The sequence below is a fragment of the Palaemon carinicauda genome, chromosome 35, assembly GCF_036898095.1.
Source record: "Palaemon carinicauda isolate YSFRI2023 chromosome 35, ASM3689809v2, whole genome shotgun sequence".
NCBI lineage: Eukaryota > Metazoa > Arthropoda > Malacostraca > Decapoda > Palaemonidae > Palaemon > Palaemon carinicauda.
This window is the reverse complement of record NC_090759.1, coordinates 29431838-29446326: the sequence shown is the minus strand read 5'-3', so window position 1 is coordinate 29446326 and position 14489 is coordinate 29431838. Positions and strand designations below refer to the sequence as shown.

Below are 14489 nucleotides of genomic sequence, written 5' to 3'. Positions count from 1 at the left end.
TTTTCCTAGCATCATTATTGAAATATTTCTATGAACCTCCCCAGGTGTTCATATTGCTTTTCTACACAGCCTGTTTTATGGACATCTCTCTAAAACTTAAAAAAAAAATGCAGTTTTCTTTCTTTTCAATAAACTCATGGTTCCTGTAAAGTAAGAAGACATTTAGCATTTGATGTCAATAACTGATGGTATGGGCAAGCCGTGGCATCTTTGTCTCTGTGTCACCTTCGGTTTCATGACAGCCCCTAACTCTAGCTTATTCAGATTTAGGATTTTTAGTACCTTTATAATGGTTTTCTGGATTTGTTAGTGACTACTGCATATATTGTTCTGAGCAATCATGACCCGCATTCTATGTATGCTTCATGTCAAGGACAGTATTTTAATTTAAATATCCATTGTAAGGAGCACAAAGGCCTTACTGTTGGTCTTGTAGAAATGTGTTTCTATAGTTACTGATGTAATTAAAAGTTCAAACCACTAACGGAATGGGGATTTAGTTGAGGGGAAAGTCCAGAGAAGACAGCTAGTTAATTAAAGCACAGCAGGACCAAACTCCAGTACAGCACATAACAAATAAAAGTTTTTATAGTGATGAACCTCAAAAGCTCTCAACTTCTTTACCATCTTTTGTAAATTCTAAGAAACAAAGTGAGCCTTTCAAACTTATTTGCCCTTTGTTCCTACACGAATGCAAACCCTCATCTTTTAATAGGTGTAAGATTTCAACTTGGCTGGAATTTGTTTGTTAAAATTTTAACAAGGTGTGTTCCACTGCACAGTAATCATAACTGAGGGGACGTCAGTAAAGTCCGCAAAGATCAAAACTTTATTTAGAATATATTGTTGATCAGAATGTAGATTATCGAAACTGCAATGACAAAATCGGCAAAGACAGAGTCTTGACTGTTTTATATAGCTCCCAAGTGGCAGGTGTGGATCTTGTTCCTAAATACACACTAAAATGTGAAACACACTAGCAAAGATATGATCACAAAGTGTGAGTAATGTAGTGAATGATGAAAAAGCGCCTACAATTTAATACTCTGAGAGCAATATGAAGATGGTCTTCGCAGATGAATCGCGGCAGAAAAAGAGAAAGTAACCTACCATGGTCGGATTAGGGCATGTGTATTATATACTCCTCAATCTTGAACAGTATTATTTGGTGGGACTTGGGTTCCATTACATGGAAGTAGGGCATTTTATTAACTGTGGGATTATATTAGATAAGTGATTGCATGTATCCCATATAATCTTGTTTTGAGTTAAGGTTCCACAAGTGAAATTTTGACACAATAAAAATATCTCTTTATTAATTTTTACCATTTTAGGGATTGACAGAGGATGACAGAAAAATTTTGGATCACTTTATGAAGAAAGATGCGGAACCACAACGGAAACTAGCAGATCTTTTCAGAGACAAAATTACGGAGAAACAAACTGAAATTCAGTCACAAGCAGATGCCTTCAGTAAGTTTTTATATCTCGGTAGTGCATGTGTTTCTTAACCTTTGAATTTTCAATATTAATCTTACCCGATGATCATGTAGCTGTCAACTCTGTTGCCCGACAGAAATCTACGGTCGGGATACGCCAGCGATCGCTATACAGGTGGGGGTGTACACAACAGCGCCATCTGTGAGCAGGTACTCAAGTACTTCTTGTCAACAAGAACTCAATTTTTCCTCTGTCGTGCCACCGGCTAGACCTACTTGGATACGCTGTTGATTCTGGAGTTATTGTTCACGATTTGGTGATGTATTTGCTCTAGAGTTTAGCCTTCGCTATTCAGGAAGCTTTATCATTAGCTTAGCAAGCTTTTGGAATTAATTTGAATTAATTATAATGACGAAGAGAGTATGGACTCTCTTTCACTTTTAAATGGCCGACCCTTCCCTTAGACGGAAGTGTTGGTGTCGAAGAGAGTATAGACTCTCTTTCGCTTTTTTATATCTCTCCGCCATTTATAGGCCTCTTCGTTTAACTTTCCTTTTATTATAAACTTATAAAAATTAATTTTTATGTTTGTTTATATGCGACCTTTCCTAATAATAGGCGGTACTTACTTGGAACCGAAGTTAATTAACATTGAGCTCGTCATATCGTTTTTCCTGTTAAGAATTTATGCTATTTTAATTTTAATGTTTTTGAAAGAATTTCTTTGATAGTCTCGTACTGTTTTCAAAGTTGAACTAACGTTTTTTGTCTCCGCAGTTGTTGACGTTCAGAACGTTCAACTTGCGCTCTATCGTTACGATAGAGAGAGAGTATTTCACGGTTCACGTTGCAGTAAGAGTAAACCGATTCTAACGTTTCGTTCATTCTTTCTTAGCTTAAATGGTTTTACTTCTAATAAAGGAACTTTTTATTTGGGAAACCTTTCAGTTTTTTTCCTTTAACAAATAATATGTTTTAACGATATATATAATTGGGCTCATCTCTCAGGTTCTAAGTCAAGAGAGAGAGACGGAGGGAGAGAGAGGAGGATAAACGTTTCGTTCAAGCGGGTAACGTTGTTCTCGTTTTTGCTCTTCTCCCTAGTCGATTTAGGGGAAGAAGGTAAAACGTTTCTAGAGTTTTATTCTTGTTCCCAGGCTTTATGCGGTGAGAGATTTTAAACGTAGTTTATTTGATCTAGTGTTTAGTCTCTTTTCCAGCCACTGAATTCTTTATCTTTCATTATGTTTTTCTGTTACATTGTAATACTGTTTTCGCAATTACTACCTTTTAATGAAGGATAGGATTGCGTGTTTCAGGTACAAACCACTTAAAGTTTCGAGTTCAGTGAAATAAGTGCAAACAGAAAATCAAAAGTGATAAAGTGATATGTGCAAAGTGTTACAGTGTTGCGTTCGAGGGTTCGTTTGTTCGTGCCAGTTGTTCACCTAGTCCGATACCTCTTACAAGCTCCCAAGCCCAGGGGAGAAGTAATGTCGAAGGACTTATGGGTTCCACAGGCCTTGATCGACGAACAGACGTTTCCCTCCGTGGTTTCGGGTGTATCTACACACGTTGCCGACGTGATCACCCCACCCACACAAAGACGAGAGAGCCCATTTATTCCTCGTCTGCGGAAGAGGTTTCTAGCAGAAACCATGGACCAAATCTTGCAGCTTTTAAGTGCAAGTCGGTCCCTTCCGCGCAAGTCCAACGGCCTAGGTGTAGCCACTGGGTCAGTTCGGACTCGCTGCAGTACGACAACTGCACACCTCCCAAGAGAGGCTAGGTGGTACCGCAACAGGCAGTAACTCCGTCTGTTGCCGCACCAGCTGTTTTAGACCCTCAGTCACAACGGACAGTAGCTCCGTTTGTTGTTGTCTTTCATAGACCCTAGTGGTCCATGCTGCAGACTATAGTCTCAGCTTGCTCCTTCATGCAGGAGTATCATGCTGGAAGGTTGACAATGCAGCCTGTTAACCTACAACCCGCCGAGGTTGTGCGCTCAACAGATACTGCGGCTGTCTGCTCCCTCCACCTGTGAGAGCTCCACCACCGATGCGCAGTCGACCCTGCCAGACGCATGTTCTTGCTGCACCATCTGCTAACATGCGTGAGCTGCCGCATCAGGAGTTGCCGGGTTCCAGCGCTATGCGGCATTCTCCTCAGCCCATGCAGCATGCTCTGCAGACCTTACAGCATGCTCCGCATACCATGCAGCATGAGCCGCTTACCATGCAGCATGAGCCGCATACCATGCAGCATGAGCCGCATACCATGCAGCATGAGCCGCATACCATGCAGCATGAGCCGCATCCCATGCGGCATGAGCCGCATACCATGCAGCATGAGCCGCATGCCTTACAGCATGAGCCGCATCCCATGCGGCATGAGCCGCATACCATGCAGCATGAGCCGCATACCATGCAGCATGAGCCGCATACCATGCAGCAGGCTCTGCATACCTTACAGCAGGCTCTGCATACCTTACAGCAGGCTCTGCATACCTTACAGCAGGTTCTGCATACCTTACAGCAGGCTCTGCATACCTTACAGCATGCTCTGCATACCTTACAGCAGGCTCTGCATACCTTACAGCAGGCTCTGCATACCTTACAGCAGGCTCTGCATACCTTACAGCATGCTCTGCATACCTTACAGCAGGCTCTGCATACCTTACAGCAGGCTCTGCATACCTTACAGCATGCTCTGCATACCATACCGCATGCTCCTCAACCCACCGCAGCCCCTCCCACGCACCAGCAGACTCCCACACACAGAGCACTCCGTTGCCGTGCGGGAGCTACCACAAGCTGCCGTGTTTTGACACGGTATGTCAGCCTCCGCAACACACTGTGGTTACCGCCACTCGCCAGCAGCAAACTAGTCAGGCAGGAGTTGAGGCTTCCCCACACAACTTTGGTTGTTGCCAACTCACAAACTGTCATACCGTTACATGACGTTGCCTTCTGGTCTGCTACTTATACACCAGTGCTGTATGTCCTCACGCTCCTGTTGTGGTTGACAGTTCAGTTTTTGACAGTTCACAGACTGTCGAGCAGTTTCATAACGTTGCCTTCTGGTCTGCTGCTTTTGCACCAGTGAAACCCTCTCTGAGAGAACTTAGCTTTTCTCGGATATGGTTCCTGTAGATGAGAAAGTGCTGTTCTCCCTCCTTCTGATATTCCCTTGAGGACTCTGTCATTTGGAGAGGAGCCTTAAGCTGCTTAGCCTCCTTTGGACTTTTATTTAAGCATAACATGCTTCCAGGGAGGGTAAATGGTTCCGCTTCAGTCGCTAACCCCGTCTGTTGCCACACCTGCTCCCATAGACCTTGAGCTTTGTTGCAAGACATGCAGTCCAAGCTTAGTCCTTGATAGAGGATTTTTCTTTTTTTTTTTTTACGGAGTCAGTGTGTCACTGGGAAGACGTTCAACAACCAGCAGAGGTGACTTGTTGTGACGCAGTGCGGCATCCTCAGCAACCCGATAAGGAGTTGTCTGTACTACCCAGACAGTCTAGACAGTTTCGGGTTGTCGCTGTACTTCCTCGCTTCCCCATGGTTGACAGTTCACAGACTGCGGCAGTACCATGATCTTGTGTCCGGCTCCATCAGATGACTGGCTTTTAAGAGCTCCCACAAGTCGTCGCTGTCTGGAGAATCTCAGATGGACTATGGATCTGACCAAGGAACTGGGCCTCCTGGTCAATTTAGAGAAGTCCCAGCTCGTCCCATCCCAGACCATTGTCTACCTGGGTATGGAGATTCAGAGTCGAGCTTTTCGGGCTTTTCCGTCGGCCCCAAGGATCAACCAAGCCCTAGAATGCATCCAAAGCATGCTGAGAAGGAACCGATGCTCAGTCAGGCAGTGGATGAGTCTAACAGGGACACTTTCATCGCTGGCCCTGTTCATCGAGTTAGGGAGACTCCACCTCCGCCCCCTTCAGTATCATCTAGCTGCTCACGGGATAAAGGACATGACGCTAGAGACGGTCTCAGTTCCTGTTTCCGAAGAGATGAGGTCTACTCTAACGTGGTGGAAGAACAGCTTTCTTCTCAAGGAAGGTCTACCTTTGGCTGTTCAGAACCCCGACCGCCGTCTCTTCTCGGACGCATCAGACACGGGCTGGGGTGCGACATTGGACGGACAGGATGGCTCGGGAACATGGAATCAAGAGCAAAGGACACTTCACATCAATTGCAAGGAGTTGTTGGCGGTTCATCTGGCCTTGATAAACTTCAAGTCCCTCCAGCTAAACAAGGTGGTGGAGGTGGACTCCGACAACACCACAGCCTTGGCTTACATCTCCAAGCAGGGAGGGACTCATTCGAGGAAGTTGTTCTAGATCGCAAGGGACCTCCTCATCTGGTCAAAATATCGAAAGCTCACGCTGGTAACGAGGTTCATTCAGGGCGATATGAATGTCATGGCAGATCGCCTCTGCCGGAAGGGTCAGGTCATCCCCACAGAGTGGACCCTTCACAAGAATGTTGGCAGCAGACTTTGGGCCCTGTGGGGTCAGCCAACCATAGATCTGTTCGCTACCTCGATGACCTAGAGGCTCCCGTTGTATTGTTCTCCGATTCCAGACCCAGCAGCAGTTCACGTGGATGCTTTTCTGCTGGATTGGTCCCATCTCGACCTGTATGCATTCCCGCCGTTCAAGATTGTCAACAGGGTACTTCAGAAGTTCGCCTCTCACAAAGGGACACAGCTGACGTTGGTTGCTCCCCTCTGGCCCGCGAGAGTATGGTTCACAGAGGTACTGCAATGGCTGGTCGACATTCCCAGGACTTCCTCTAAGAGTGGACCTTCTATGTCAACCTCACGTAAAGAAGGTACACCCAAACCTCCACGCTCTTCGTCTGACTGTCTTCAGACTATCGAAAGACTCTCAAGAGCTAGAGGCTTTTCGAAGGAGGCAGCCAGAGCGATTGCCAGAGCAAGGAGGACATCCACTCTCAGAGTCTATCAGTCTAATGGGAAGTCTTCCGAAGCTGGTGCAAGGCCAATGCAGTTTCCTCAACCAGTACCACTGTAACCCAGATTGCTGACTTCCTGTTACATCTAAGGAACGTAAGATCCCTTTCAGCTCCTACGATCAAGGGTTACAGAAGTATGTTGGCAGCGGTTTTCCGCCACAGAGGCTTGGATCTTTCCACCAACAAAGATCTACAGGACCTCCTTAGGTCTTTTGAGACCTCAAAGGAACGTCGGTTGTCCACTCCAGGCTGGAATCTAGACGTGGTCCTAAGGTTCCTTATGTCATCAAGATTTGAACCTCTCCAATCAGCCTCTTTTTAAGGACCTCACATTAAAAACTTTTCCTCGTGTGCTTGGCAACAGCTAAAAGAGTAAGTGAGATCCACGCCTTCAGCAGGAACATAGTTTTCACATCTGAAACGGCTACATGTTCCTTGCAGCTCGGTTTTTTGCTAAAAAACGAGCTTCCTTCACGTCCTTGGCCTAAGTCGTTCGAGATCCCAAGCCTGTCCAACTTGGTGGGGAACGAACTGGAGAGAGTACTTTGCCCAGTTAGAGCTCTTAGGTACTATCTAAAAAGGTCAAAACCTTTACGAGGACAATCAGAAGCCTTATGGTGTACTATCAAGAAGCCTTCTCTTCCAATGTCTAAGAACTCAGTTTCTTACTACATCAGGCTTCTGATTAGGGAAGCACATTCTCATCTGAAGGAAGAAGACCTTGCTTTGCTGAAGGTAAGGACACATGAAGTGAGAGCTGTGGCTACTTCAGTGGCCTTCAAACAGAACCGTTCTCTGCAGAGTGTTTTGGATGCAACCTATTGGAGAAGCAAGTCAGTGTTCGCATCATTCTATCTCAAAGATGTCCAGTCTCTTTACGAGAACTGCTACACCCTGGGACCATTCGTAGCAGCGAGTGCAGTAGTAGGTGAGGGCTCAGCCACTACATTCCCATAATCCCATAACCTTTTTAACCTTTCTCTTGAATACTTTTTATGGGTTGTACGGTCGGCTAAGAAGCCTTCCGCATCCTTGTTGATTTGGCGGGTGGTCAATTCTTTCTTGAGAAGCGCCGAGGTTAGAGGTTGTGATGAGGTCCTTTAGTATGGGTTGCAGCCCTTTATACTTCAGCACCTAAGAGTCGTTCAGCATCCCAAGAGGACCGCTACGCTCAGTAAGGAAGACGTACTTAATAAAGGCAGAGTAATGGTTCAAGTCGTCTTTCTTACCAGGTACTTATTTATTTTATGTTATTTTTGAATAACTAATAAAATGAAATACGGGATACTTAGCTTCTTTGTTAACATGTATGCTGGTCTCCACCCACCACCCTGGGTGTGAATCAGCTACATGATCATCGGGTAAGATTAATATTGAAAAATGTTATTTTCATTAGTAAAATAAATTTTTGAATATACTTACCCGATGATCATGAATTTAAGGACCCGCCCTTCCTCCCCATAGAGAACCAGTGGACCGAGGAGAAAATTGAGTTCTTGTTGACAAGAAGTACTTGAGTACCTGCTCACAGATGGCGCTGTTGTGTACACCCCCACCTGTATAGCGATCGCTGGCGTATCCCGACCGTAGATTTCTGTCGGGCAACAGAGTTGACAGCTACATGATCATCGGGTAAGTATATTCAAAAATTTATTTTACTAATGAAAATAACATTTCTTAATGATTATTATTATTATTACTAGCTAAGGTACAACTCTAGTTAGAAAAGCAGTATGCTATAAGCCAAAGGGCTCCAACAGTGAAAAAATAACACAGTTAGGAAAGTGAATAAAGAATTAAACTATTTGAGAAGTAATGAACAATTAAAATTAAACATTTCAAGAACAATAACAACTTTAAAACAGATCTTTCATATGTTAACTATAGAAAAAACTTAAGTCAGCCAGTTCAACATAAAGACATTTGCTGCAAGTTTGAACTATTGAAGTTCTACTGATTCATCTACCCAATTAGGAAGATCATTCCACATCTTGGTCTGAGCTGGAGTAAAACTTCTAGAATACTGTGTAGTATCAAGTCTCATGATGGAGCAGGCATGACTATTAGAATTAATGCATACCTAGTGTTGTGAACAGTTTTGTACTGCCTGAGATTTGAATGTAAAGGTTGGTCAGAATTATGAAAAAATCTTAGGGAACATACGTAATGAACTAATTGAATGACATTGCCAGAGTTTAACAGGTACAGTTTCAAAGTAATCTCTGTGTAGTTTAAACATTAGGTATGTGTTGTTAAAACGAAATAATGTGGTATTATATTTTGATCAAATTTAATTTTTTATTACTATCAGCATTTTTTTCACAATTCTTTTTTATCACAATTCTTTTTTATCAATTACTTTTTCAGGTGTTCAAACTGTGAACTTAAGTCCTGAGGTACAGGAAATGTGTAAACAAATGGGTGCTGTCTTGGCCAAGTATCGTAGCGGTCCATTGCCGAAAATGTTCAAAGTTATACCAAAGATGAGAAGTTGGGAAGAACTTGTTTATTTAACCAGTAAGTCATATGTCATCTTTTAATGTTAAATTTGATAACCTAATTTAAAATAAAATGAAAATTTTGTGCATCCGCATCATTTGTATAAGCTCACATTCATAGTCTTCGATTGCATTTTTTTCTAAGCTGGGAGAATAGGATTCATTATATAATTGATTGATTTATAGGAAAAAATTAAATTTTGGTTAAAACTTAGTTTCATCATAACCCGTAACTTTTCTGTCACCTTATTGTAACATAGTTGTGAAAGTTGAGATGCTGGATGTGTCCAAGATGGCATTTGGAAATTTAGATTGTATCAAGAACCATGGCTCTGGTAACTAGAGGTATGCTCTACGTAGAGGCAAGTTTCAAAATAATATAAATTATGTGTTTAATTGAAAGGATTTGTTTTCCCATGATGTTTAGCATGGTTTTTTTTTTTTTCAATTTTTTATGTCAGCCAATTTTTACTTTGTAAGTTGCCTCTTCCTTTTTTCAAGTCGCCAAGACAATGTTCTGTTTGAACTTGTTGGGTAACTGTTTACATTGTTTCGGTAGGTTAATGTGGTTATTATAGCTCTATCCCTTCTTATTACCAGTCAGTTTCCATAACTCTTGTGTAATCTAAACTTTTTAAATGTAGTGTTGCCAAAATGTCAGAATGCATGTTGAAAGTAATCTAATGTTTCCCAGTTTACAGTATGACTTTGACAAGTGCCTTTGTTCACTTGATGAATGTAAGTACAATTTCAGTCTCAAACAGTAATCCCTAGATGTATTACAAAGTGCTAGAGGGTTTTTAATATAAAAATGCAGAAATTATATGATTAAAGTAACAAATGCTTTTATATTGGTGAAATAATACATTTTGGCCTTCAACTTCAGTAATAATAAAATGTTTCCAAAGTTTTATTTTGTTTATTTTTTGATTTAGGATTCATTAGGAAGGTGCTGGATTGTTATTGATTACAGTATATCAAGTTTTGCCGTATAAAACAGTTGTAAAATAATCTCACCACATGAAATTGTCTTGCAAGATAATTTATCAGAAGTTATATTTTCCAGAATTGTACTTAGGATTTTGAATAGTATGTTGAAATATATGCTCAACAACTGAGTGTCATAGGATATTTAAGATTTAGTTATATTTACTATTTGTTCCTACACAAACCTTCGTCTTTTAATTGTAAATTGATCCAAGCACAGCAGGAACTAGGCAGTTAAAACTTATAAGGTTACTGTCACCAAAAGTACAATATCGTTTTGACTGCGGGAGACTATCAACAGAGCCTTACGTCTTTGATATCCCAATGCAACAGTACAAGTTAAGGTGTGCGCCCATGTAATCAGAGGAGTTGGTGCCACTCTAGCCTTTAAGAAAACTCAGGGTTTAGACACTGTAGTATTTAAGCGTCAGACCACCTTCACTGCACATTATTCGCGGGAATACATTCGTAGGTCTTTAGACGCATTTTCACTCGTATCTGTGATTGCTTCTCAAATTGTGTAGTGATCCTAGCTAATTTACAGGACCAAAAGTATCACATCTAAGATAATGGTTACAGTGTAACTCTAGGTTGAGAGTAAGAGTGTATGTCCATTTTCGTCTCTCCTTCCCAATGCTTTGGCATATAGTTGTAGGAATCCTATGTAGTTGGACGGATGTAGATACTGGTAAGCCTTATGTTTAGCTAGCAGCTTTTCTGTTGCTGTGTAATAGAAGTATTCATTTCACCATCCTCCTAATGAGTGGGGAGGATGGATGTGTACAAGCAAGACCAATTAATTGTTTTTACCTAATTGATAGACTTACTAGTTTAAGAAAGTTTTTCTTTTGTTAAAGCCTTGGCATCTAGGCAATGAACCTGATGGTACTTTCAACCCTGGTTTGCGAGGTGTCTAGGATGTAATTCTCTATACCTTACCAGGTCCGAGATAAATGTTCCCAAGATTTTAGCCAGCCAATTTGGTAATAATGACTGTTCAGTATACTGGCAAGAGGGGCAGGGCTTCAGCGCCAACGACTGGTAATTACTCATCTGCCAACGCCTTGTTATAAGTTTTAACTGCTGGATTCCAGCTGCGCTTGAATCAATTTCCCATTGAAGAACTTGGTTTTGTATAGTTAAGAAAGATGCGTGTTACTTTTTAAATTTGAGATTTTTTCCATTATATTTCCTGCAAATGAATTTTCTTTTTACTTAGATCCTGATAAATGGTCAGCTGCAGCAACGTACCAAGCAGTAAGAATATTCGTCAGTAATCTTAAAGAGGCAATGGCACAGAGATTCTTTAATTTGGTGTTGCTACCTCGAGTTCGTGATGATATATCTTTCTACAAGCGACTGAACTTTCACCTGTATCAAGCTCTTTACAAGGCAATGTTTAAGCCTGCAGCTTTCTTCAAGGGCATCTTACTACCCCTATGTAAGGTAAGAATAAGTATAGAAATAAATATGTAAGTGATACTATGCAAGTTAAAAATAAATATAAATGGAGGTGTGTAAGGAACATCATAGCAATGGAGGGATTAAGCATACTTTTTGTACCTATGGCTTTTGCTCCTATTAATTATGTATAAATTTTTATTTTTATTTTGTCAGATTTGAACCCAAAATGGGACATTCCCAATGCTGTCGACAATAGGTACTGTAACCTTATGAAATCATCTGTTCTTATACATATTGTACAAACCTTAGGTATTTTAAAATCAAGAATGTCTTCAGTGCAAGCTGGAATGCCCAGGTTTGCCTACCCTCTTGTCACAGACTTAATTTTTTAGCCTCGGCAAGTATTGATGTACTGTTAAGACCTTACCAAAGGCTTTCATTCAGAAAGTCGACTAGTGTTCGAATTAGTGAAAGTGACCATATATGTTTAGTTATGTGGAGATCTCAGATCCTGTGTCAGTAAGTATTTCAGGCTTTGATGAAGTGTGGACTTCCCCCAGTGATTGTCATACTCCAGCAGGCACTGGAAATTCTCTTGTTGCGCAGACCGCCGCCTATGAGCTTTACCTAAGGAAGGTTTGGCTATCCTTATGTCGTGTGTTGTGAGTGCCATTGAGTGTGCCGGATGCTTCCCCTGTGACAGTGTTCCCCAGAGTTGTGGTTCTTGTTAAAACAACTCATTTGGTTTCTCCCACTCCACTTGTATTGCCAAAGCCTAAAATTGGGCATAAGAAAGCCCGGGGGCTGTTAAAACTTCTGCGTCTAGCCCGATACTTATCACTAGTCCCAATTGCTTCAATGCTGCTCAAACCTGTGCGTGTTGCCTCTGCCCCTATGATCCCGGGGCCCAAGGCTCCCCTCCCTAACTGTTTCTTGGACCCAGCCCCTATGTGTTTTATAACTAGTGAATGTGCTTGCTGCTTTCCAGTGTTGTGTTAACTGTTTGAGCCCAGTTGTGTGGTTTCTTCTCTTGAAGGAGCTTCATTGTCTATGGTCGCGATCTATTTCAAGTGTTCTAGCTTATCAAGGGAGTCTGCAGACAAACCATCAAGCGCGGTCATGCCGGGGGGTCAGGAGTAAAAAAAGGCTGCATCGACCGTCTCTGGCTCCCTAGCATGACTGCCTGCAACCTCTTATTCTGTACCAGTTCAAGACCAAGTGTTTTGGACTGTGTTCTGCTCCCCAGAGGTTAACTGGTGGCAGCATAGACCCAAGTGGTGGGATATGTCTGTTAATTGGCTAATCCTGTGGTATAGAACCTAGATTGGCTTCTCACCTTTTATTCATTGTGAAAAATAGGAAGTCAAATCTCATACCCAAGTAGAGGTTAAGTATTGGGGCATGGTGATACACATCAGCATATAAGTCTTTCCATCAATTGATTGCACCAGCAAACTTAGAGAGGCCACAACTGTTTCTGTTCAAGACTGTACTCCCATCTTGGCACTGGCAGAGACTTCTTTGGCACCTTTACTCATTACTGTAAAAGCCAGTTTCACACTGGTGCCCCCACTGGATCTCTCAACCATCATTTTCCAGTGAGATTGGAGGCATGGGGCGATCGATCTTATCTGGTAGCTGGATAAGGTAAACCTCACCAGAGGGGTCCCACTCAACTAATGACTTCCAAATATGCAACATTTATCCGATGCATCAAGGGAGGGGTGGTACATGTACCTGGCAACCTAGTCACTTCATGTGTTTGGTCAGTAGAAGAAAGTATCTGTATATCAACATCGTTGATTTGCAAGGGCTTGTAGCTCTACAAGCATTCCAAAAATGTTTGAGGCACACGGTAGTGTTGAGGAACGACATCACATAGTAGCCTACATCAACTAGCAAAGGGGCATGGTTTTGCTCCCCCTTTGCAAGTTGACAAAGCCGATGCACATCTGGGTAATGTATTATGCCAGGTACATTCTGGGTAATCATTCACCTGGGGGCAAGTTTTGGGGTCAGTGTGGTCCCTATATCTTTGCATAGTGGAGTCTTCTTTCCTTGTTGGGATCACTGAGCATTGATGTGTATGCTACATGGCTAAATAGGAAACTCCCTTATTTTTGTTTCCTGGTTCCAGTCCCAGGGACAGTGTTTGAAGATGCCTTCCAACACCATGGGGTCAATGGGATGTCTATGCTTTTCCTCTGTTCAGAGTGATTTGGAAGCTGATTAGTCAAGTGGTGATCATGCCCGGCGGCAGGGTAATTATTTGTTGCTCCCAGATAACTAAATGCAGAATGGTATCCTGGTCTTTTAGTGCTAAAAGTTGAGGTCCCAAGAGAACTGCTGTGGACCAGACTTCTCATTCAGCCGCACCTTCAGAGATACCACCAATCTGTGAAGTTCCTTGCACTTCACAATTAGAGACTATCCAGCTTCTCTTGAGCCACAAGCTTTTTGCAAAGTAGTGAACAGATGTATGAATACCTGCGATGGTTCTCTGGAAGCGTGTTCCAGGCAATATGCGCAATCTTCCACGATTGGTATTGTAGAAGGGTTACTTATCTGGTTGGCTGTTGAAGGGTTACTTATCTGGTTGGCTCCTTTCAGATTTCCTCGTCTTCATTTGCTGAAAGAAGTACTCTTCCTTTACTGGTGTAAAAGGCCTTGAGTACGGTCTGACTGAAGGGCATAGATCTTTCCTCCTTAGGTGAGTTGTCTACATGTACTCGTGAGGAGACTCGAGAAGTTTTGTCCATCCTGCGCCCTCTGGCCCTCGGAGTGGAATTTCATCTTTGTTCTCAAGGCTCATACATGTACCCTGTTTGAGCTTTTGAGAAGGTCAGCACACAAGTCAGACTCTTTAAACTGTCTCCCCTAGCCTTAGCTTGGCGAAGAGAGGAGGAAAGTTGCATGGTCTTTCTTATGTAATGGCGCATGCCAAAGGTTGGAAGGAAATCTTTTTCAAGTTGGGGGCCAAAACTTAGAACCCAGTGAGACACGACCCCAGGTTTGAGATCTTCATCTGCACCCAAGGCAAAGCATCAGTGGTAATCAAGACGAGAGGTTTTCGTGTCCTATAAGGGCTCTGTAGTACTCTCTGAATAGAACTCAATATCTCGAGCCTGAGTGTCAGCCTTAACACTGGCAAAACCAAGAAAGAAGTCTCAAAGTAC

At 42.4% G+C, this 14489-nt stretch overlaps 1 protein-coding gene across 1 annotated transcript in view; it reads left to right on the top strand.

Moving 5' to 3' along the window:
- The window catches only part of bys (Bystin), a 77099-nt gene that overhangs the window by 27461 nt on the left and 35149 nt on the right, over positions 1–14489 (top strand). Inside the window, exons 5-7 of the mRNA XM_068358868.1 lie at positions 1335–1473; positions 8792–8941; positions 11129–11355. Of these exons, the coding sequence (XP_068214969.1) occupies positions 1335–1473; positions 8792–8941; positions 11129–11355 (516 nt within the window). The remainder of the gene's footprint in view (positions 1–1334; positions 1474–8791; positions 8942–11128; positions 11356–14489) is intronic.